At 38.7% G+C, this 24,207-nt stretch overlaps 2 protein-coding genes across 3 annotated transcripts; both read right to left on the bottom strand.

The window, feature by feature from the left end:
• Nucleotides 1–2,008: 2,008 nt before the first annotated feature.
• Nucleotides 2,009–15,466, bottom strand: kif3b (kinesin family member 3B). 2 transcript variants are annotated; one of them, XM_083570158.1, is made up of 9 exons: nt 15,334–15,466; nt 9,979–11,493; nt 9,764–9,865; nt 9,431–9,553; nt 7,933–8,051; nt 7,135–7,251; nt 5,965–6,064; nt 5,627–5,808; nt 2,009–3,238 (listed from the first exon to the last, which is right to left on the bottom strand). In XM_083570158.1, the coding sequence occupies exons 2-9, from the start codon at nt 11,398–11,400 to the stop codon at nt 3,133–3,135; spliced, it is 2,271 nt and encodes a 756-aa protein (XP_083426284.1). In that variant the 5' UTR covers nt 11,401–11,493; nt 15,334–15,466; the 3' UTR covers nt 2,009–3,132. The 2 variants fall into 2 exon arrangements, with proteins under 2 accessions (XP_083426284.1, XP_083426285.1); XM_083570159.1 differs by having other exon boundaries at nt 15,006–15,438.
• Nucleotides 15,467–16,988: 1,522 nt separating this feature from the next.
• pofut1 (protein O-fucosyltransferase 1) lies at nt 16,989–21,311 on the bottom strand. The gene is made up of 7 exons (XM_083521200.1): nt 21,128–21,311; nt 20,842–20,963; nt 19,939–20,121; nt 19,328–19,440; nt 19,048–19,240; nt 18,278–18,520; nt 16,989–17,714 (listed from the first exon to the last, which is right to left on the bottom strand). Exons 1-7 carry the CDS (start codon nt 21,264–21,266, stop codon nt 17,520–17,522), a joined length of 1,188 nt encoding a protein of 395 aa, XP_083377326.1. The 5' UTR covers nt 21,267–21,311; the 3' UTR covers nt 16,989–17,519.
• Nucleotides 21,312–24,207: the final 2,896 nt, after the last annotated feature.

A 24,207-nucleotide genomic window follows, 5' to 3' on the forward strand; every position in this document is an offset into this window, starting at 1 on the left:
CTGGAAAAACGTATCCTACTTCCAAAGTGTATTCATTTGTAAATCTAGTTTTTCAATCTTATTTAAATTGTTTGTAGATGGTAAATTGTGGCACAAATCAATTGAATCCCTAATTTATTCTACAATTCAATATAGATCCTTGCATTTCATTGCACAAATCCTGAAATGTTCCCCATACAGGAATATAAAAAATTTGATCTTAGATTTGCAGTACTATGAAGAGCCTAATATCTTTCTGTTGCACTAAAATTATCATCAGTATTCAAGTTTGTATGACCAGATTTGAAAGTTTAAGGATAAAAATCTAACTGGCTATTAAAATATTTGTATAAACGTACCATGTAGTTAAATATACTGTATTATCCTGTTTTATTAGATAAATGATATAGAAACTGTATAACCATCAACCGAAAGTGTATCTGTTGGTTTTAGTAAAAGGAATTTGTACAGGGATGATGCCAGACAGAATTCCTTAAATTTTCGAACATAATCAAAACTCTCTTGGGTTCAAAGAAAGTTCCTATAAATCAAAAGTTACTGGACCACTTCTAGAACATTCTAGAAAACTATAATTGCTATCTGGGTGCTATAAAAATACCAGATGCAATTAGTGTCAACCTCTAACCCAATGCTCTGGAAGGTCTAACAGTTAAAACCTATGATATAGTAAATATTATATAGGAAGTTGCACAGCTTTCTGATGAGTGCATTTACAATTACAGCATTTGGCAGACACCTCATTCAGAGTAACTTACTATTATCTCATTTATACAACCGAGAGTTGAGGGTTAAGGGCCCAGTAGTTTAGCGGTGGTGAAATTTGAATTCATGACCTTCTGGTCGGAGGTCCAGCATCTTAAACACTGAGCTACCAGATCCCAGTGCACTCTTGTGGACTCGATTCTTTTCTGTCTGTCCTGCCATTTTTCACCACTTCAAAAGACTGAGACCCTCCTAATGATTTATTATCTCAGAAAATTGTGTACATTTCTTACAAAACTCTGCCTAAAGCATTAAACTCTTACTCTGAGCAGGTTAAAGACCTAATAGGAAGTCACTACTGAAAAAGCATGAGCATATATTTATAACAATATAAAATAAGATACACAAAGCAAACAATAATTAGGGGGTTTGTGCAACTCCACTGGACATGTGCTCATTATGTACAAAGTATTAATCAGCCAACAACAACAAAAAAAAAAACATAAATTCACAGTGTATCAGCATTAAGAAGATTATCGCTTTAATTCAAAGAGAATTTCAGCAGGTAAAAGACACTAAGAAATTTTTTCCACTCATTAATGGTAAAAATCAGTGCATTAATGTTAAATATTTATTTTGGTTTTATAGTCTAAAAAAAAGGAAGACAAAGCTGGGTTCTGGTTCAGATTTTGATTTATATTACTGGAGGAATTACATGAGATAAAGGATGTGCATTTTCATTAGTGCTTTTTTTTTCTTCAAAAAACAAAAAGTGTTTCCTATTTGGTTTGGCGAAACGGCTTTCCTGTTAATCGTGTTTGGAATCAACAAAACAACACAATGTTGAGAAGAAGCTAAACACTGCCACAAGTGAAGATGCATCAAGACGTTCATTCAGAAGACATCACGTGAACAAGACAACATGAAATAGCCTCTTAAAATCCTTAATGCAAAAATATAAATGTACACAACATTAAATAATGCTAAATATTTTAAGATTAACATTACATTCTATGCCAAAGAAACACAAAAAGGGATCTATAGCTGGTTGAATATAAAACAGACAGGTTCAGTACGATAGAGTAGCGTTTTTAAATGTCGCTATATGATTATTCATCTTTTTTTTTGTTGCCATTTTAGTTCAACAGTATAGAAGAAAATTATGTACTGACATTTCTACATATATAAGTACACACTTTATAAATGGGTTTTTATACCCTACAGTAGCAGCAAGCAGTGGTGTCACCCTTATTGATAAGGCAGAGGGTGGGGTAAGGAGCATATTGCAGTGGTATTTGTGGTGGGGTTCCCCCCCATTCTCCCAGCATCACATAATACTGAGATGCGGATGCTGAGAACGCAAAGAATGCGTTTTAAATGATCTATAAACAGGGGCTTTTGCAAGACAAAATGAAGTCACGTACCATCTACAGATGCCCTGGAGTGGAAAGCACAGTGATATTTCGAAAGAACCGTGACGGTACAAACTTGCACTCCATTGTTGCTTCACTGAACTGGTGCTTGACTTTAGATTTAAACTGTGTGAGTGAAAATCAAAAGTCTCTTCTTTTGTTGTTTTCTATGTAAAAAGAGAAGGTAAGGCACCTTGGAACCCTGATTATTCACTGTGTGTTGGCCTGCTGTGTTCCCCACTCCAATCCTTCCAACTTGGGTGACCCGAATAGAACAGCATTACAGCTCTAATGAACATCAGTCCAATCCAGACCCACTCCCTGACCCTTCCCCTCTCCTCGCATACTTGGTTCTCGTTAAAGGAATGAGAGGAAGAATGCAGGTGCTGCTAGCAACTGGACATGGGATGTAGTGTGCTCTTTCGCTCTCTTACACAGTAGATAACACTACAGCACATATTCGCTCGCTCCCACCCACTGAAATTCTCAAGTGACCTTTCCAATTTGTTAAACCTACAAAAAAAAAAGAAAACCTACCTACCTAAATACAACATATGTACATACAATGGAGTTCTTGCCAACTGTGGTCCAACTTGTGCCAATGCGCCATAAGAACAGAAAGAGGATGTAGGATTTTACTCTTTTTTTTTTCTTCACATCTTAAATAAAACAGCAACACAATTCTAAACACCAATGTAAAAAAAAAATGTTCAGTCATCCTATTCAGAAATGCTGTTTTGTTATTTATTTTTTTATAATTCCATTTGTGATTGCACTTTTAATTGTTTTAAACCAGCAAGCAGCATTTAAAAAAAATTTTTTTTTTTTTTTTGGTGATGAGAAGTCATATCATGGTCAGCCTTCTCATTTAATGTATACATTTTAAAAGTATACATTTCGTAACCTGAAAATTTTATTAAAAGCAACCTTCAGATTGTTGTTACAGAGCAGGGTCAAATAGCGCAAGGCGTGTCTACAGGGCTAAAGAATCTGGTGAAGGAGTAAGGATTTAGAAGTGTTATTTGGGCACAAGGCCACGAGACTGTGGGTAAAGTGGAGATCCTGAGCTGGATGGGCTTTGAGCTGACGTAGGGGTGCTCGCCTTCTTGCCTGTTTTGGGACGGCTGGAAAAGAAGGGATCGGGGCAGGAGAGAAATAAAAAAAAAGAGAAATAGAAAGGATTAAAATACATTATGTAAAATAACTACACACAGGAACACATGTACATCTACTTATTTATGAAGATACCCAACCAGCCAATCATGTGGCAGCAGTGCAGTGCATCAAATCATGCAGATACACATCGAGAGCTTCAGTGAACGCTCACATCAAACATGGGGAAAGAACATCTCTGAATTAAACTGCGCCATTGTAGTTGGCATCAGTCTGGCTGGTTTAAGTATATTCTCCACACGATTGCTGATTAGATAATTGCATGATGATAGCTACTTGCATGCATATACAGTGCCTTGTGAAAGTATTCGGCCCCCTTGAACTTTCCGACCTTTTGCCACATTTCAGGCTTCAAACATAAAGATATAAAGAAAGCCCATTCCTCCTTGCAAAACAGCTCGAGCTCAGTGAGGTTGGATGGAGAGCATTTGTGAACAGCAGTTTTCAGTTCTTTCCACAGATTCTCGATTGGATTCAGGTCTGGACTTTGACTTGGCCATTCTAACACCTGGATATGTTTATTTGTGGACCATTCCATTGTAGATTTTGCTTTATGTTTTGGATCATTGTCTTGTTGGAAGACAAATCTCCGTCCCAGTCTCAGGTCTTTTGCAGACTCCATCAGGTTTTCTTCCAGAATGGTCCTGTATTTGGCTCCATCCATCTTCCCATCAATTTTAACCATCTTCCCTGTCCCTGCTGAAGAAAAGCAGGCCCAAACCATGATACTGCCACCACCATGTTTGACAGTGGGGATGGTGTGTTCAGGGTGATGAGCTGTGTTGCTTTTACGCCAAACATAACGTTTTGCATTGTTGCCAAAAAGTTCGATTTTGGTTTCATCTGACCAGAGCACCTTCTTCCACGTTTGATGTGTCTCCCAGGTGGCTTGTGGCAAACTTTAAACGACACTTTTTATGGATATCTTTAAGAAATGGCTTTCTTCTTGCCACTCTTCCATAAAGGCCAGATTTGTGCAGTATACGACTGATTGTTGTCCTATGGACAGAGTCTCCCACCTCAGCTGTAGATCTCTGCAGTTCATCCAGAGTGATCATGGGCCTCTTGGCTGCATCTCTGATCAGTCTTCTCCTTGTATGAGCTGAAAGTTTAGAGGGACGGCCAGGTCTTGGTAGATTTGCAGTGGTCTGATACTCCTTCCATTTCAATATTATCGCTTGCACAGTGCTCCTTGGGATGTTTAAAGCTTGGGAAATCTTTTTGTATCCAAATTCCGGCTTTAAACTTCTTCACAACAGTATCTCAGACCTGCCTGGTGTGTTCCTTGTTCTTTATGATGCTCTCTGCGCTTTAAACGAACCTCTGAGACTATCACAGTGCAGGTGCATTTATACGGAGACTTGATTACACACAGGTGGATTCTATTTATCATCATTAGTCATTTAGGTCAACATTGGATCATTCAGAGATCCTCACTGAACTTCTGGAGAGAGTTTGCTGCACTGAAAGTAAGGGGGCTAAATAATTTTGCACACCCAATTTTTCAGTTTCTTATTTGTTAAAAAAGTTTGAAATATCCAATAAATTTCGTTCCACTTCATGATTGTGTCCCACTTGTTGTTGATTCTTCACAAAAAATTACAGTTTCATTATCTTTATGTTTGAAGCCTGAAATGTGGCAAAGTTCAAGGGGGCCGAATACTTTCGCAAGGCACTGTAGGTATTCCTGTTAATGTTTTGGGTGAGTGTATACACACACATAGTGTATCCACATGAATAAATAATGATGCAGTCTACATTAAGTCTGTGCCATTATTTACACTGTTTGCATTCTTTGCTAGAGCTTTTATCTTTATCATGGATTCTGGTCTTAAAATCTCCAATATTCCATGGTTTGAAAATTCAATTCAGCTTTTTATAAATCTGATCGGTGCACCTAAGATAATTCTAATTAGTGCTCTGAATAAATGCTTTTGTATGAACATGCTTCTCCACTGTTTATTATGAAATGGTTGTTGCTCTTTACATCACGTGTCATCACCCAACAGCGCATTGGTTTCCTCTGAAAGCCAAGACGCACTGTTATGGTGCATTATAGAATTTTAATTGGGAAATTAAGTGTTATCTAGATATGGCACTTTCAGATTTTAGATCATAAATCTGAGGGACAACTTAATAACCAGTGAGAGTTAAAGCAAAAACGAGTGCGGCTGCCCTCTTGTGGCAGTGAGTAGCCGTTCCACCTGCTTGAACTAAATCATCACACTAAGAATCGGTGCACTGCTTCAGACAGGACTACAAAGTAGCATTTACACTGCGTGAACGTCGCCATTTCGGATAAACTAAGAAACAATGAAGAGAGAGTTAAGGGTTCTCACCTTGGTTTTGGTTTCTTGTTAAATCCAGCATGGGCCAAGGCTGAAGCATCCACTTGGATGTCATCCTCCTCCCTCAGTGCGTCTTCTAAAGCTGCAGCCACTTTTGGTGCGATCATGGGTTCCTCGTACTCTTTAGTGGTGCGTGTAAAGTAGTCAAGCCTCAGCATCAGGATATTATCGGCCTGTGATATAAAGTGGGGCAATAAGCTGGAAGTTACAGAGCCGTTTATTTATTTATTTGTTTGCTTTAACAAAGCGAGGCCTCCATTAACAACAGTCTAGTTCTTCCTGTTATAATGCTAACACTATGAATGTGTTCTATCCTGGTGTAGACTCACCCTGTATCTGGGATCTGTGTGCATCATGGCCATGGCATGTTGACTCAGCGGCCTCCTGTATCCCACCGCAGACACTGGCCTTGTCATCATCTGCTGAGCACTGAACAATAGAGAGCAGGGGGAGGGAGGGAGAGAAGGGGGGGGGGGATTTTTGTGCAATTAATGTGCTTTTTAAATAGAATTACACTAACAATTGATAATATTCATAAATGTTATTATATATAGATTTGTTATTCTCAAACTCCTATACACTAAACAGATATAACATTATGACCACTGACAGATGAAGTGAAGAACACTGATCATCTCCATCATTGCTCTACTGGGCATATATTAGGCAGCAAGTGAACATTTTGTCCTCAAAGTTGTTGTGTTAAAAGGAGGAGAAATGGGCAAGCATAAGGATTTGGGCAAGTTTAACAAGGACCAAATTGTGATGGCTATACTGCAGGGTCAGAGCATCTCCAATAACTGTAGCTCTTGGGGGCTGTTCCCAGTCTGCAGCGGTCAGTATCTATCAAAAGTGGTCCAAAGAAGAAAGAGTGGTGAAGCAGCGACAGGGTCAGGGCGACCAAGGCACACTGATGCATGTGGGGAGCGAAGGATGGCCCGTGTATTCCGATCCAACAGACGAGCTGCTGTAGCTCAAATTGCTCAAGAAGTTACTGCTGGTTCGATAGAAAGTGCAGTTTTTTGCGTATGGGGCTGCGTAGCCACAGACCAGTCAGGATGCACCATGCCACAAAGCAAAAATGGTTCAGGAATGGATTGAGGAACACAACGAGTTTTAGGTGTTGATTGGCCTCCAAATTCCCCAGATCTCAATCCAAACGAGCATCTGTGGGATGTGCTGGACAAAAGTCTGATCCATGGAGGCCCCACCTCACAACTTACAGGACTTAAAGGATCTGCTGCTAACATCTTGGTGTCAGATACCACAGCACACCTTCAGGGGTATTGTAGAGTCCAAAGGCAGAACCAACACAATATTAGGCAGGTGGTCATAATGTTATGCCTGATGGGTGTAAACACGCAAGTAAAGCTGAAATTTTATTTAAATTGAGAGTACAAGCAACACTCTTGTAGATGAACGTGCACAGTACACTGCAATCATCTAAAGAATTGTCCTACTACAGCTGTGCTCGTTTGCATATACACATAATTACATACTCTTGAACACGTGTAATGGGTTTCATTTTCCAGGTGTCATCCTCCTCATCAAAGGTTGCCCTCAAAACGATCTTATTCTTCTCCTCCAAAGGAATGAAGTTCTCGATGATCAAATGTCTTATATAAACAAACCAGAGGAAAACATTTCAACTTAAGCTTTCAGCAAGAGGAACAAGCAAATCTTATGGTTAATGAACGGAAATCTTCAGGCCTGATTTTAAAATAATGACAAAATAACAACCCACAATAACAACAAAGCAACACTGAGTTTATAATAATAAAAAGAAAGACCTCATAATTCCAAACAATCACCCTCACAGCATTGTCTAAGTCATGGGTCCCCAACCACTAAGCTGGGAACCAGTAAAGGACCATGCATCATTTGGTACCAGGCCACACTGAAAAAAATAAACTCTTATTTTTATTTTATTTCCAACTTAGTGGTCTGCAGGGTGTTAAAATTATTCTATGCGTTGATAAATTCAGTGCCCTCTAATTCTGCATTATGGTGAGTCGAGTTTTCATTTTAATATGATATGCATGTTCTTGTGTTTAGTTATGCCATTGACAGGGTCCATGGAAAAATTGTTAGTGTATGAAACTAACAGATTCACTTAAAAAAAAAAAAAAAAAAAAGACTTTTTGGGGAATCTAAAAAGAGAAAAATGCTAGGTGTTGCAAATATTGGAACTGTGACACAAAATCTGTACACAATAGACAAACCATTAAAGAGTGAAACAAATGAAACTGTTTACATCAGTATAGAAAAATAGAAAAGAGATGTGAAAGCGCTCCTACTTCAGTTTGAGTTCTCTGGTCAATTCGTTTTGTGTCTGTTCCAGTTCTTGTCTCTCTTTAATATGTTCCTCCTGGACATCATGGATCTCTGCCTTCACTGCTTGTAGCTTGGCAAAGAGCTAGTTGAGGAAATGTACATCAATACAAGAATATATGCATTCTTACAGAGAATAATCAGTTGTTCTGGCATGGTCATGGATGGACATGAAAGAGGAAGCGGGAGTTTCTAAGGACAAATGGCCTGAAAAATTGGAAGACTTTCGGTTGAACTTAAAAACATGCACTCGCGTAATTGATATTGTCTAATCTGATGCTCAATAACAGTTCAACCTGCAGCAACTAATCAAGCGGACGCAATCTCGAACAGATTCGTGCTAATAATAATATTCATACTTGCAGAATTAAATGGCCATCATCAACATTTTGTGAATGCTTTTATGGCAAATGCAGCACCAATCCAATATGCACTAAGCTCGATACAATGTGCATCATGTTGTCTGGGTGCTCGGTTCTAAGTGTAATTGCTGTCTGTTGCTATTTACATTATTTTCCTGGCACCGTGCATTCCCCATTCATCTCTGGAAAGGGGGAAACTATATATTATTTGCAGGATGGATCATTCTCAGCACAGCTGTAATTCTAATGCTTTACTGTTACGGCAGTTTGTGTGGCACCGGGTCAATTGTGTTTCAGCAAACTGCTGTGCCTAATACACTTTTACCAGTACCAGAAGAACTATAGTGTCAGTTTCATGGCAAACACATGTGCCCCTTCCAGGGAATGTAACTGAATAGGGAACCTGATTATGTTGTACATATTTATTCACATGTAGAGCTGCCAATCCATATTGAACTGTTTTTACCCAAGATACCGGTGTTCAGCATTAAATTTATTAGTGATTAGTCACATGCCTCAGTAGGACCGACTGAGATGGTTTGGACATGTGCAGAGTAGAGACATGGGGTATACTGGTAGAAGAATGCTGAGGATGGAGACACTAGGAAGGAGGAAAAGAGGAAGGGCAAGAAGAAGGTTTATGTATGTGGTGAGGAAAGACATGCAGGTAGTTGGTTTGAAAGAGGCAGATGTAGAGGACAGAGTAGTATGGAGACGGATGATCCGCTGTGTTGACCCCTAATTGGAGCAGCTGAAAGAAGTCGTCGTCACATGCCACAGTAGTGGTTAATGACTCATAAAATTAGACACAAAGAATAGGCAGCATTTCTTTCTTTGCCTAGCCTACTAGGTTTTCATGTTATAATTTGGTTGTGGCAGATGTATACTGTGTTTGACTATCAAAAAAAAAAAAAAGCTCTAGTTCTGTCCATTTTATGTCCGTACAAGTTATTGTGGCGAGATGTGAATTGTTTGCCCAGCAGGGGGCTCACACCTCTCCCATCTCCCACTGCACTGTTAAACAGCAGCTGCGTAGCGGAAAATGTTTGATAAGTTGATTTGAAGACCAATGGACTGTGAAAACAATTACATGTTGCTGTACCTTTTTCAGTTTCTTGGTCTTTATATCAACTTCCTGTTGCAATGAGCTGTATGTTTCTTTCAGCTCCAGAGTTTCTTCATCACGACACTCCACCTCTTGCTGCATCTCCCTTTCACGCCTTTTCTACTCACACACACACACACACACACAGGAGCAAACACAAAAACAAATAAATAAAAGAATGGGTGGAAAAAAAAAATCCAATATGTTGTAATGATACATATTATTGTAATGATACATATGTTGTAATGATACATACTATTATAATTAATAATGATGTTTATTCAAAATCATGATGCATTGTCACATGGTAATTGTTTCTGGTAGCTTTACCTGTTCAGCAATTTCCTGCCTTTTCTGCACCAGAATTCTCTGTTGCTCATTAGTGTGGTCAACAATGTTCTTCCCTCCAACCAACAGCTTGCTCTCCATAGCCTTAGGGTAAAAGCAAAAGAGTTTTGAAAAATATTACAGCCTAAATAATAATCCTGGTTTCTGCCAAATCAATGGAGTAAGATAATGGACATGGCTGGCATTTATCAAGTTACCTTGACTTTAGCTGCCAGCATCTCTGATGCCTCCTTTTCCCGATGTAGATCATCCATCTTTTTCTCTTTCTCCATGAGCAGTCTCTGCTTCTCCTCTGCCACCAGGCTGTGGTCCTCTAGAATGGCATTCTTTTCCTTCTCTAGCTTCTCCTGCTGCTCCCGCCAATAATCAGCTATGTTCTTATCCCCATCTACCCGTACCTCATAATCATCGTCTTCCTCGTCGTCTTCCACATCATCATCCAGTTCATCTCCACCCTCCCCAACCCGCCTCTTCCGCCTTTTCTTCTTCTTCTCCCCAGATCTTTTCTCCAACTGCTGCTTCAGACGAGCGATCTCCTCTTGAAACTCTCGTAGAAGGGCATCCTTGGGGTCCTCATTGATGCGAGGTTTGTTCTTGATGTTTTTGGCACGGTTTGAGTAGCGCAGTGTTGTAAGGGTCTCCTCTACATTGTAGGAAGCTGGACCAATGTTGGCCACCATGACAGTTCGCGCATTACCTCCCAGCGAGTCCTGAAGCAGACGCGTGAGCTTGGAATCTCGGTATGGAATGTGAGTGCTTTTGCCATCCACTAAAGCAGAAATCACGTTACCTAAAGCGGACAGGGAGAGGTTGATTTTGGTGGCCTCTTTCAGTCGTTCTCCTTGCGCACCTGTTTTTGTCTGCCTTTCACTTCCTGCCAGGTCAACCAAATTAAGTTTTCCAACACGGATGTGGTTTTCTTCATCTGGACCCAACTCACTGCACTCGATAGTGATAACAAATATGGCATGGGAACGGGAACTGTGCTCATTCATGTTAGTTGAGCCAACCGAACGGTTCTGGTTTCCAACATTCATAACATGCTCAATCTCCCAGACACTCTTGGTGACAAATGAAGAAAGGTCTTTGACATAAACACCTGTATCAGGTCTCTCCTTCAGCTCCAAGCGACAAGACTGGTCCTTGGCTAACAGATCCCTGATCTCCTCCTGGTAGATCTCCAGGTAGGATGCCCTGACCAGATACTGCTGGTTCTGTGATCTGGATATGTGTGTGAAAATGTGCTCAAAAGAGTTGGGAATGACTCCTCTTTTTTCTGGATCATTGCGCACCCCTTCCATTGTGAAAGTTTTTCCTGTACCTGTCTGTCCATAAGCAAAGATAGTACCATTAAAGCCCAGCAATACTGAATCCACCAATGGCCTGAACGTCTCATCATAGAGGTCAACCTGCTTCGAGTTCCAGTCATACACGGAGTCGAAAGTGAAAACCTTGGGGTGTTCATGGGTGTACCCGCTTCTCGGATTACGCACTATAATCTGGCCGAGCTTTACGTCTATGGAGACCACCCTTTCAAAGTTTGCAGCACGCTCTTTGTCATTCATGGGTCGACACCGCACCACAACCTTCACAGACTCTGAGCTCTTGCTTCTGGACATGATTGCTCCTACTGCCAACTTGCTACACTTGGTGACATCAAATTGACTGCGTGCAATATTACGTCACAGTGATGGCACGGTCAGCATCAGAACCTGCAATGAGAACAGAATGCTATTTTCAAATAATGTCCCTTCAATCTAGTTCTGCAGTAACCTGGAAAGCAGCAGACTATACAAACACAACCGTAAGCAGAATTTTAAAGATCGCTGAGTTGCCAAATACTCAAAAATGAACCATAAATACTGAAAATCTGTTCGTATTCATTTACATTTACTATATTTAGTAGACGCCCTTATCCAGAGCAACTCTAAAAATACCATGTTAGAAGGGAATATATTCCTTTTTCTCTGCCATCATTCTGCACTCGTGGCCTACTTAGAGAATGACCTGATGGTACAATGCACAGTTCAGCAATATTCAAGAAACATGAACAAAATGACCCTTTTTGATTATTAAATGTTTTTTGTAGTAAAAAAAGACAAATTTTAACCCATGAGACAAATGGTGGTAATGTAGTGTTTTGTTTTTTTTTGCAGTTTTTTGTTTGCTAATCTAATTTTATACACAATGTTTAATCTGCTGTAGCTAATGTACAAGTTTTGCCTCCCGATGTTCAATAAACCAGGTGTTGTGATCCCCCGAGCTCCTTGTCAGTGTCCTAACTACAGTGGTTAACAAATTCAAGAACCCACCAACTCGCATGCGAGGTAAGAACAGTGAAGCTAGCGTGTAACACCACGTGCGTTACAAAATGAATCGTGTTGCACCATAACTTTTTGCATACAAAATTATTTCGTGTGAAATGTTTGAGGTTAGACTAGGTGAAGTGTGTAGCCTGGTTGTGGTGGAACAGTGTGTGAGAGGGTTTGAATGCTCCATTTGGCCTGTGTGTGGTCACGAGTAAACAAGAAGGTGCGTGCAATTCAATGCTGGCTGACGTGTGTTTTCATGTAATTAATATTAAATTATAATTGTCACGTGTTGTTGGTTTTAGATAACAGTAGATAACCTCGAGCTGCTGGTCAGTATTTAACCTTCACAGCTGCAATCCAATCCAGAAATTTAAACACTTTCTGTTAGGAAGGTTTCCTATCTAGCTCGAAGGACCAATTGTAAGGGATTTCACTATCTGGTGTCCGCTGATCAGGAGATTGTACTCGCCCCAGTGTGTCAGTAAAAACACGGTACAGGATTCAGAACACTTCAACTTTACTGAGTTTAGAATTGATCGTGTGTGATTCTTGCTGTCAGTTGCAAGCTGCTGTTCGGTAGGTTACGTGTGCCCAGTGACCAGCGCTGAAAACGACTGCTGCTCAGTGTTCTGGCCTTTTATACTCTTGATAGAGAACAGTGCAGTGATGTCAATTATTTGATAAATTTTATGTCTGCCTCTAGTGGTGAAGCGTAAAAATACACTTTCATTTCATACCTGAAAGATCATGAACTACATGGTCGTAGTTTTAATTTGACATTTTTTATCATAAAATTTATAATTGTGTATATAAGTATTGCAATGATGTGTGACAATCAACACGTATAAGCCATCTCCTGCCTTGGACGTCCTCATTAGCTAACCAGAAAATTCCTAGGACCAAAGTTGTCACTTCCTCACAAAAACGAATACCCTTTCACATATTCCATACAAAGATAATATGGCTTGATTTAGGTTAATTTCATATAAATAATATTTCAAGGAAATCACTAAATACCATTTTAGGGCAATAACGATTCCTTTGAGTAATTCAATGACAAAATTTCATTAAGCCAAGGTGCTTCGTTTAGTCCATTTATCTAAACGTGGAGCAATGCGTTTTCCACAGACCATTATTACGATCGCACCGCCCGCTAAACTCTGGAGCGCTCTGGACGGGTAAACACAGGCTGCAGAACGACAAATGGAGAAATGGGAAGAATACAGAGAAGGGCGAGGAGAAGATTCAGGCCAAAGAATACGGCGGAAAGTTTGGGATAATTTCAAACTAAAACAAAGAAAACACAGTACAGTGCCGTTACTGTTTTTAAAGTTATGTGAAATTGATTTTTCTATTTTTATTTATATACAGTTCTAAAAGCGATCAGAAAGTCCCTTCACAGTGGCCGTGTAGAGCAGGTAGTGGAGCGCGTTTTTAAAGCTGGAGATAAATACACGGATTTGGTGCGTGGGAAATTTCAAGCAGCTTTTCCAGAGACAAGACAACGAGAGAGAATAATTATGAGTTTCATTAAACTAATAGTTTCTTATAACTTACTCGATGCAGAGGGACTTTTTGAACACAATTGTATTTTGATGTTAGATGGCTATTAAATGCACTAAATGGGTTTAGTTTTCACCGATATTCTTTTCAGCACCAAAGAATTCTAAAAGAAAAACAAATTACTTGCTTGTTTTTTAGAGACCACTCTTGTTTTCTCTCTTATTTAGTATTGCTCTTTAATAAAGAAAAAGTACTTCTTATCCAATCAATCGATAAAATAATCGTTAGAATACGCGATCTCTAAAATAACCAATAGCAGCAGCCCTAGACCATTCTATTAAAACGGCCTTAATACCATTGTTAATGGTTGTTAACAATCTTAATAATTCATAACATATAAAAAATTGTGGTCCATCTTGATTCCTGCAGATTCTTTTCAGGTGCATGTTCGTGCTAAAAATTTCACGCTTTTGTAACTCAGCTGCCTCGAGTCACAACATGGTTTGCATTCTGAGATGCTTTTCTTCTCAACGCAATAATACAGAGAAGTTATTGGAGTTAATGTAGAATTTGTGCCAGCTCAATCCAATCTGGCCAGTTTCTCTGTAGACCTCTCTAATCGAGAACTGGGCACACTGGATCTTTATCGTATAATTTATAATAAATTTGAGAGACAGTTGTGTGTGAAAATCCCTGGAGATCACAAGGAAAAACACAATCTACCCTATATAACATCAACAATCATGCCATGATCAGCGGCTGGAAAGATTTTACACCCAAACTATTAGCTGATGAATGCATGAAGGAGCAGGTGTACGGTCGTCGTAATAAAATGCACAGTGGGTGTATTTGTATTCCTTGTAATTCTTGCTTTATAATAGTCCCAAGAGTTGCTCACCTAATTTCACTGTAATTATCCAAAAAAAAAAGGTATTTTATTATATTTTAAGTCAGTTCTATTCTGAAATGTTAAGTCATTTTACATTGGGCCACATCCTTGGTAGTGTTTAGTCAGGGAAAGCTAAGGAAAAGGATTGTACAAGGCTAAAATAAAAAAAAATAAAAAAGCTCCTAATGAAAGAAAAAAACAAATTATATTTAAATAATTGTTTATATATTCATTGTAAATAAATCCTACATTGCTCAGGTCGAGCATTTTAACTAATTTTTAATTAGTCAAACTACCCACACGACAAACACCACCAGCTAATGAACATGGCGACATTTACATTTTCTTACAAAGTGCTGGATGAACACTTTATATCAAATCTATTTAGAAAAACACACATTCTCTAGGTAATGATCACGATATTAAACTAAACAGGTTATTTTAAGAATCATATAAAGGCTGCCATAAGCATGTTAAGCTAGCTGGAGCAGCCTTTTCTAGTTGATGGTTCAAGACTCACCGGGGCTGTTGTTATCTTTAGAGCGTTAATAAATCTCGGACGAGCTGTGCACCTCTTGAAATAGCAAAAACAATCACATAACGGGTTTGCAAATGTATGTAACTAACAAACTAGCTCGCTATCTGGTTAGCCACTGGAAGATGAATCAGGATCCAGCGTCCGGCAACCTCCCCCTGGAGCGGCCTAGCAACGGCAAACACTCACTAGTTTACGACCGTGGGACTTAGCCGAGCTAGCCCCATCCGCTAAACACAGCAGCAGCTTGTCGTATAGCTGTCACAGTGTTTCGAAAACAAAAATACGCTAATACACAAATAATTAACGTTACCTGCATGTCCAGTCCCTCTCCCCGTCAGCCATTTTTTCGTGCTCCGTGTGTGTGTTTTGCAGCGTTTGTATTAGAATGTGTATCGCTCATGAGTCGGCTCTTTGATCGACTCTTTGAGTCAGTTCTTTGAATCGAAACTTTGAGTCGGCTCCATTCGGTGAATGTTGAGAGCCAACTTGTTTTCTTGACGATGTACCCAAATAAGTTTTAACTCAGGAATGTTCGGGCAACTTTTTAACCAGAATTTGTATTTTTTTTTTTTACCATACAAGATGGTGGAAACGCCTTTTGGTTACTAATTTTTGTCAGAATCTGAGCTGCCACTGTTGGGCACTTGAAGAAGCCCCCTAATTTTCTCTACTCCAGACAGACTGTATTATGGTTGACCCTGAGCTCTGACCCCAGCTTCCTAACAATATGGGACATGTGAAGAAAGAATTTCACTGTGCTGCAATGTATAGGTCACAAACATTGGCTCTTACTCTTGCAAAATGTTTGTTTAATGTATTACAATTGGCAGACAGCATATGTCCCTTTCATGTTAATATTGTTGTAAAAATGGCAAATACCTTACAAATACAGAGATGCTTATTTATTTCAAACATAAGCGCAGGCATAAAAAGAAAATGAGAGGTATATATATATATATACTATTAGGACACTTGAATTCCAGCCATTTGTGGTTATTTTCCCAAATGTTACCACAAAGTTGGAGGCACACAATTGTATAGGATGCTGTAGAATGTGTTAGCATTACACATTCCCTTAATTTGAACTAAACCTGTTCCAGAAGGACAATGTCCTGGTGGACAAAGTAAGGTCCATGAAGATATGGTTGCCATGGGATGGAGTGGAAGTGGAGTGGACTTGCTACAAAGCTCTTACCACAACCTTATTGAACACATTTGGGAAGAATTGGAAAGCTGACTGCACCCCATGCCTCCTTCACCCTCCAACAGTATTTCACTTTACTAACATCCTTGTGTCTGAACGAACACAAATCCTCACTTAAACATGTAATGGAACATCTTCCAGAAGAGTAGATGTTATTATAACAGCAAACATGTGGAAATGTGAAATGGTAGTTTTAAAAAGCACCTACGGATCTTGGATTTGTAGTCAGTCGATGCAGAATATAAGGCTAATAATTAGAATCACAAAAATATGCAGAATTCCAATCATGATTTGATCACAAGCTGAAGGGAAGGAGTAAAGAGGCTCCTATGTAATGTAAGCTCATGTAATAAATACAATGTAACAGGCATAACACAAAGCATTAAAAGCTGGGGGTATTTGAGATATTCAATCACAAATTATAACAGGTTGTTAATGTTGAATATAGTTTTTCATTCATTCATCTTCAAGGACTGAATGGGACATCAGTCCATTGCAGACCAGCATGTGTACACACATGCTACTACAATTTAGTGTAGCCAAACCAGCTTCTAGTATATTTTTAAGATGTGGGAGGAAACTGTAGAACCCAAAGGAAACCCACACTGACAGAGAGATGATGTATAGATGCTCCAACCTGACAGAGACATTTACACTTTACATGTACACTTGTTTTTATAAACTTAAACATGCATGATGTAACCTTTTAAGCACCATGATTTTTTTTCCCCATTGAAAATAGAAAGGCTTGTATGCACATGTTCAAATTAAAAGTAGAATTTATTCTCTTTACAAAAAAACATATTCATCTACCTTATACAACTCTATTATATAATTACAACCCTTGCATCCCTTCCTTGTAGTGTGCAGGTTTGTTATTAAGCACAAACCAAGTGACTAATTTGGGTTCCTCACTTCACTATAATTAGCATCTAGAGGATCATTTACTGCCCCTTAAGGGGGATCACTTTCCAATAAGACAACTATTACACACAGCATGTCAGCTAGCTTCTAAAGCTATATATACTGTTGAATTTTCATGTTTATGACATTATGACATTAGCATGAAAGGCATTATCCTGTTAATAATATAAATGTGTACTGTTTTTCAATACAGGTAAACATGGAATGTTCTAATCTGAAAATCACTTCAGTATAGAATTGACGGAAACATTCGTGTGACTTCTACACTAAAATCCATTCTGCGCCGCAGTCTTCTTTAAACTATACACCTGAGATCCCACAGAAAAGTCAGCTTTCACATTTGTAAACAGTTCAGTGCAAGACAGTTTCTAAAGTTCATCTTTTCTTTTCTTTTTCACAGGGTAGTCCATGCCAAAGAAGGAGGACGACTTGCCGTGGATATCTCTTTCCCGCTTAACAAAGGCTGAGAAGGACGAGACACAGTTGCCAATAAAGTGGTCAGCTTGGCCCAAAATGTACAAATCAAGCTGAGCCACATCTGGTTTTACATTGACCACCTTTACCTGTAAAGAAAAAGCGTAAATTAGGTTTTAAACAGGATAAAAACGCAGTCTCATTCCACATTAAATCAACAAAATTAGTTAATTCAATAAAAACGATTAGATATTGTAAAGCATTCTGAAGAGGTTTATGTTCCTTAAATGAAGTTTCAAACATCAGCACTTAATTAAAGTAAATGCTTAAATATGCTGCTTTTCCATTACTGGGAAGTCATTCATTGTAATTTCTCAATAACATCAATCTGTTTAGTAACTTCAGACAAGAGAAAATAAAAGAGGCTGGTCAGGTAACAACTGCTCGAAGCTGCATTTACATAACTAATAAAATAAACGAACGTGTTTGACGTTCTGTAACATTATTAAACTACAAATGGAAACATCTAGACTACAAACTACAAACATCAGAGGACTAGTGAATTACATATGGTTTTAAAATTCTTTCTGTAATTGTATGCTTTGTCAAGTTCATTCTTGCAGGAAATTTATGATAAAATGAGAATTCGGAATGGCAATTATCAACCCATTACCTAACAAAGCAAATAATGTTTGATTGGGCATCAGTTCACCTTTCCTTTGAAGACTTTCTCAATATCAGAACTGTGAGACTCCGAGTCAGTGGCAATGTAGACAGACCGAGCTTTGATATTTTTCACCCAGAGCTTGACGGCACGCAGGATTTCCTTCAGGTCAGGCAGACACATAGTCATGGTGAGTGGCACTGCTGTTTGTCTGTCATAACCCACACACTGAGGTGAGGCCATAAAGTGGGGACCTGCATCGCCGGACTGCAGCATCTTGCAGGCATTTTGCTAGAGGTAGTGAGGAAATAAAGAAAACGTGAATGCGCTGGTGGTGAAGTCTAGAATGTGTCTACTTTCAACCTTTGTCCTATATTAACACTAGAAAGCAACAAAAGTCGACCATTTAAAGCCCATGCGAGTTGGGAATTTGTTTGAAATCTAATTGGTCAGATATTTTCTAAAATCTTGGATAGGTATTTTATAGAGTGAATGCATTTTATTTTCGACACACATGAAACAGATCTTATTTCTGAACAAAATAAGGTGAAACGGTTCACTTACTTAGAATATCTATATCAGTAAGGGGTCTATACCGAGAGAGTATTAAATGGAATGGAAAAGACAAGAGACAAATGCAACATAAAAAAATTAAAATAAAAATAGATTTTTTAATCACTAATCTGATTAACTATTCTGCATATTCACAGGTATACAGCAAAATGTAAATTCTTGACATTTAAGAATGTGAGAAACAAATATAGAATTATTGCAACTTTAGGCTCCCAGGGAGTTAGGTACACAAGTACTTGACTTACCCAGTCTGATCCAATGCGCAGATGGATCCCCACATAAGGTCTGTGAAGCAGTGTGCTTATGTGTTTCTCCCCATCCTCCACCATCATCTTACTCCACACAACATAGCGCTGCAGGCCCAAGTGCTCCTCAATCACAGGAAACTGGGCTGGAGCTCCAGCAAGAGCCAGAACTGGGTGCTCCTCTGGGGGAAACCTAAGGCAATGGATTTATCATGTGACCATTTAATCTAGCTGCAGTAGCGCAATAAAATCATGGAAGTCAGCCTGAACATGTCCATACCTTTTAATCCAATGTGGAATGTAGTAGGAGCTGAAATACAGGCCCACAAATGGGACAGAACGGTCAAATTCAACTCCAATGTGGTCCCAGAATGGACCAAATGGATTCCCGTCCTATACAGAAAAATGTAATTAGTCAAACAAGCCAGTAGAGGGCAGGACTTTACAACTACAAACAATTTTCTATTCAACAACCAAATAAAACACCTTATATCTTTAATGCTGCAAGATGTGCATTCATATTCTGAGACATTTACCAAAAATTATAATACATCTAGCCAAAAAGTTGTAATATTAATCAATTATCACATTAGTCATCAAAAAGCTAAATAATTTTTATCAATGCATTTAGGCATAGATTGTGCAATAATCCATATCATGTATTATTCTTTTTTCAAGAGAGAATTGTTCTTTATCAAAGATACAGATCGGATCACACAACCAAGATTCACTCAAGGACTTTTCAACACACTACCTTTCACCTTAAGCAGCTACTCTTCGTTCAAATCACCATCTAATGCTCATGAAGAGGTGGCAAAGACTTACATAAAGCAACAACATTCAACCCAAGGCTTGTATAACATACTTTCCCCGCCCAAAAACCCGTCACACCTTCATAGGGCAGCTCTTCTTATCAGAACTCCGCTGAACAGCCGATTCAAAGCAGTAAGCAACCCTCCGGCCCGGTGGCCAGTGTGTAGGAGCCATATGGTCCATGAAGTTCTCCAGACTCACCACACGGTGGTACTGCTTTAGTGGCTCCAGCTGAAAATATTCACTGTAGGGAACATGCACCTGTTACAGGGGAGCAGAAAGCAAACTGAAAATACAGCAAACCGATGGTTTTCCATTGGACACATGTATAAATGGGTTTTAATTTAAACATTTACATGAACAATTTATAGTACAGGCTAGTACACATTATATGGATTCAATTCCTTGAGAGAGAGAGAGAGAGAGAGAGAGAGAAAGAGAGAGAGAGCGAGAGAGAGAGAAAGAAAGAAAGAAAGAAAGAAAGAAAGAAAGAAAGAAAGACATTGTATATTACAGCACAGTGAAATTCTTTCTTCGCATATCCTTATGATGTTAGGAAGTTAAAACACGATGCAGCGCCCCTAGAGCACTAGGCTTAAGGGCCTTGCTTAAGGGCCCATGAGTGGCAGTTTGCCAACACTGGGGCTTGAAGCACGGACCAAGCAGTAACCCAGAGCACTAACTACTGAGCTACCACTTCCCTAATACCTGGATGACAGTGAAAATTGGGCATTCTTGTGTTCAGCCTTTAATTTACTGGCATCACACAGTAAACTCAGATGACTGGTTCAAATATAAACTAAGATTTTTATTATTATTATTATTATTATTATTATTATTATTATTATTATTATTATTTAAGGAGTTGTTTAAGACAGTCCACATTTTTAGGATAAGTCATGTCAGTTATATAATAGAAATCCCATGCACAATAACCTCTGTGAGCTGTGTGAGTGAAAGACACCAGGTAGTGTCACTTACGTTCGTGTACGGAGGCGCGTGGTGCCGGTAAACGATCCACGGCGGAACCACTAAAGTCCGGTTCAGCATCTTGGCAAAAGCCAACGATCCGAGTAAATGATCCGCCTGGTTCCCAAACCGACCTGAGATCAGACCAAAAAGACACGCATTGCACCGTTCTGGCTGTCACATCATCCACAAACCACTGTTTCATTCAACTGAATTCAGGTCCAAACTGAACATAATCCCTGTGTTAATACAAACACCTTTCTTTAAGTGTCTTTTTCATGAACAAATGGGCACTTACCCATACAGGGACAATAAATAATGTACCCATTTTCATCCCACGACAAGTCCGTTTCGTCAGTAAATGTCTTAAGAGGAAGAATCGTAACGAGGATCCAACTCAGACAGAAAAGTTTCAGTTGATTTAGTTTGGCCGCCATTGTGATTCGCCTGCTGTCCCACAATGCACCGCGAACAACAGGAGGAGCATGTTTAACTCTTGCCATGCTGCAGAAGTGCAACACTGCTGTGACAAAAGTGCAATAAATCTTAAATGCAGCATGTAGGTGGTAGAAGCATATTCATAAAGTATAGTAGATAGGAAGTGGGACGATGTGTAAGGTTAAGAGAAACTGAGTGCAATAGCAGTTCTCGAAGTTTCCTCCTCATCAGCACTTTAGAGTTTACACTTGAGATGAAATGTCAGTTCTGCTCAGAGACTTTCGATCAATTTACATATTCGCTAACCTGTTTCTGAATTGGTCCAGAATGTCTGCAGATGTTACACTTATGTGTACATTTCCATTTTCTTATTTGACACGTGCTTTTGTACATTATTTCCCCCGATTTAGCTGATCACATCAGGATTAAAGGCCCCACTCAAGGAGCCAGTAGTTCAGCCGTTCAACGGTTCAGCTCATTTCAGTATTTCAGTTAATTATGTGGATTTGAAGTCACAACTTTGTATTCGGTAGTCCAGCACCGGCCATGTAGTCAATAAGGGTTGTGCAAATACACAGTAAAAGAAAAAAACTTGAAATTGTATATCATTATGTAGATAAAAGCTTGGGTTGTTCTCTGAGTTCTCTGGGTTTCTCATAATGTGGACTGGTTGCATATACATAAGTACATACACATAAATGTGATTAAACATTTGCATATAGTTCACAGGAGCTTTGAGGATGGATTTGGACTGTAGTTAATGTCAACAGTCTGCTACACTGACTCAGGACTACAGTTTGCTTCTGATCATCATCACTGTACCTGGGTTCCCTCTTGAGTCTGGTTCCTCTCAATGTTTCTTTCTTATGCCATCTCGGGGAGTTTTTCCTTACCACAGTTGCCACCGGCTCGCTCATCGGGGACAGACTTACACTTATAAAGAACATATTCATTTTTTATTACCACATTTTCTGTGTAAAGCTGCTTTGAGAAAATGTTCATTGTTAAAAGCGCTACACAAATATAAATTAATTGAATTGAATATAGTTCTATCTCATGCATACTATTTCTTGGTGGAATCTTCCACATAGAGACCAGTGTTGCCAATATGTGATTCTGGATTCACTGGGACCCTGAGCAGTACAAAAAAATGCCTGGAGATGAAGATAAAACGAATTCTCTTTTGAGTTAATTTGATTTAACGTCAAACTACGGTCCTAAAATGCCATAGCATCTCCTATCACACCTGATTCAATCCCTTATTTAAACATGGCTTTCATGGAAAAATAGAAAACTTTCTACCATGATTTACATTTACAATGCTTGCATCAAACTTCATGTGTTAAAGAAATTAGTAGATTTGGTCCTTATATTTGCTTTAAAAATGTTGCACTTATAGAAATTTTGTTATGGTGTAAAAACAGATTAACTGTTGATTATTTACCTAATCATTGGTTTATACATTTTAATAGTTGTCAAAAAGAATTTTGATTAAGATTTTTTAACCAACTGTAAGCTGTGAAGCTGTAACTGTGAGCTAAGTAATTGTTGTCATGGGATGCTGATGTTTTAACACGTACACCTTAATAGCTTTTAGTTCTAAATATCTGTGTCCAAAAAAGTGTTTTTAACAACCACCTCTAGAATGTAGAACCCTTCTTCAAGAATTATTTGTATAAATGAGGGTTCCTAGCTTTCTAAAAGGGTTTGCTTGCAACCCTTTCAGAAACAAACATTTGAGTTATTCTATATAAACATTTTATGGTTTACCAGAGAGGTGAATCGAAGAAAAAGGGATTTAAGATTTAACCTTATGGATGTGTGCTTAATTTAAAGACTCACTTCATAGATCAATTAATAGTTTCTCAAGGTCATTGTAAAAACAAGTTGTTTATACATTGGGGGAAAAAATATACAGATTTAGTCGTTTTATTATTTTTTTTATTGTTTAATTTTGGGTTTTTTTTTTTTTTTCTGTCAGTTCAATATAGCTTCAATATAATGGACAAAATGCTGCTTTCTCCAAGAATAGGTTGAAGTGGTCTACTCAGGTCCTGCTGAAATTAGGAATCATTAATGGTTTTAAAGAAATTGAGAAAAAAATGTTTTAATACAAATCAGCAAGCTGCTTAACCTCCTTCCTTTGTTCTGACTTATTCTTGTTTATGAGACCCACTACTGTGTTATCTTCAACAAACTTAATGATGTAAACTGTACTTTGCTGCACAGGCATGAGTCAGCAGTGTAAATACAAGTGTATGTAGAGTGCCCTGGGGAGTACTGGTGTTTAATGTGGTGGTGTTTGATGGACTGGGGTCAACCAGTCAAAAGATCCAGATTCCAGTTACATAGGGAAGTGGTCATGTCCACAATGTTTAAGATTATAGTGAGTCACTGTGGGATGATTGCATTGAGTGTTAAACTGAAATCTATGAACGTCAGTTGATAGCAGTAAATACTGCTATAGGCATAGGCACATAAATGATGTTGGTATTCTTGAATCACACAAGGATAACTGCTTGGATCAGGGAGACGGTAGATTTGTTAGGACATCTGCAAGCTGATCAGAACGTTCCTTAAGCACCTGATTAGGTATGTTGCTAGGAACAACAACTTTCTGAGGGTTAACCCCTGAAATATTTGTGAACATACAGCGTTTTGGTCAGTGAAGTTGGGCTGGTCTTTCCTGACAACATGCTGTTCTATGCTTCAAACAATGCATTCAGTGTGTCTGGAAGAAAGATCAGTGTCCTACACTAATATTGGCATTCTTGTAAATATGAGCAAACAAAGATGTGATTTTTGTTTTCTAATTGTTTACATTTTGATCTTTTGTTTTAAATACCCATAAGTACTCTGCTCTAATGGATACATAACAGCTGCAAACATAACACAGTATTTACACATTATTTGTTTTAAAATATATTCTTGTTATAAATA

Source organism: Silurus aristotelis (genome assembly GCF_946808225.1).
Source record: "Silurus aristotelis genome assembly, chromosome: 19".
In the NCBI taxonomy this organism is placed as follows: domain Eukaryota; kingdom Metazoa; phylum Chordata; class Actinopteri; order Siluriformes; family Siluridae; genus Silurus; species Silurus aristotelis.

Excerpts from the sequence above, each read along its gene's own strand:
- kif3b (XM_083570158.1), bottom strand. The coding sequence starts at position 11,400 with ATGTCCAGAAGCAAGAGCTCAGAGTCTGTGAAGGTTGTGGTGCGGTGT. Across the intron at positions 7,252-7,932 it reads ACCAGAGAACTCAAACTGAA|ACATTTGATCATCGAGAACT; the intron begins GTAGGAGCGCTT and ends TGTTTATATAAG. Across the intron at positions 5,809-5,964 it reads ACACAGATCCCAGATACAGG|GCCGATAATATCCTGATGCT; the intron begins GTGAGTCTACAC and ends TTTATATCACAG.
- pofut1 (XM_083521200.1), bottom strand. The coding sequence starts at position 21,266 with ATGGCGGCCAAACTAAATCAACTGAAACTTTTCTGTCTGAGTTGGATC. Across the intron at positions 20,964-21,127 it reads TATTTATTGTCCCTGTATGG|GTCGGTTTGGGAACCAGGCG; the intron begins GTAAGTGCCCAT and ends GTCTGATCTCAG. Across the intron at positions 19,441-19,938 it reads AGAAGAGCTGCCCTATGAAG|GACGGGAATCCATTTGGTCC; the intron begins GTGTGACGGGTT and ends TTTTCTGTATAG.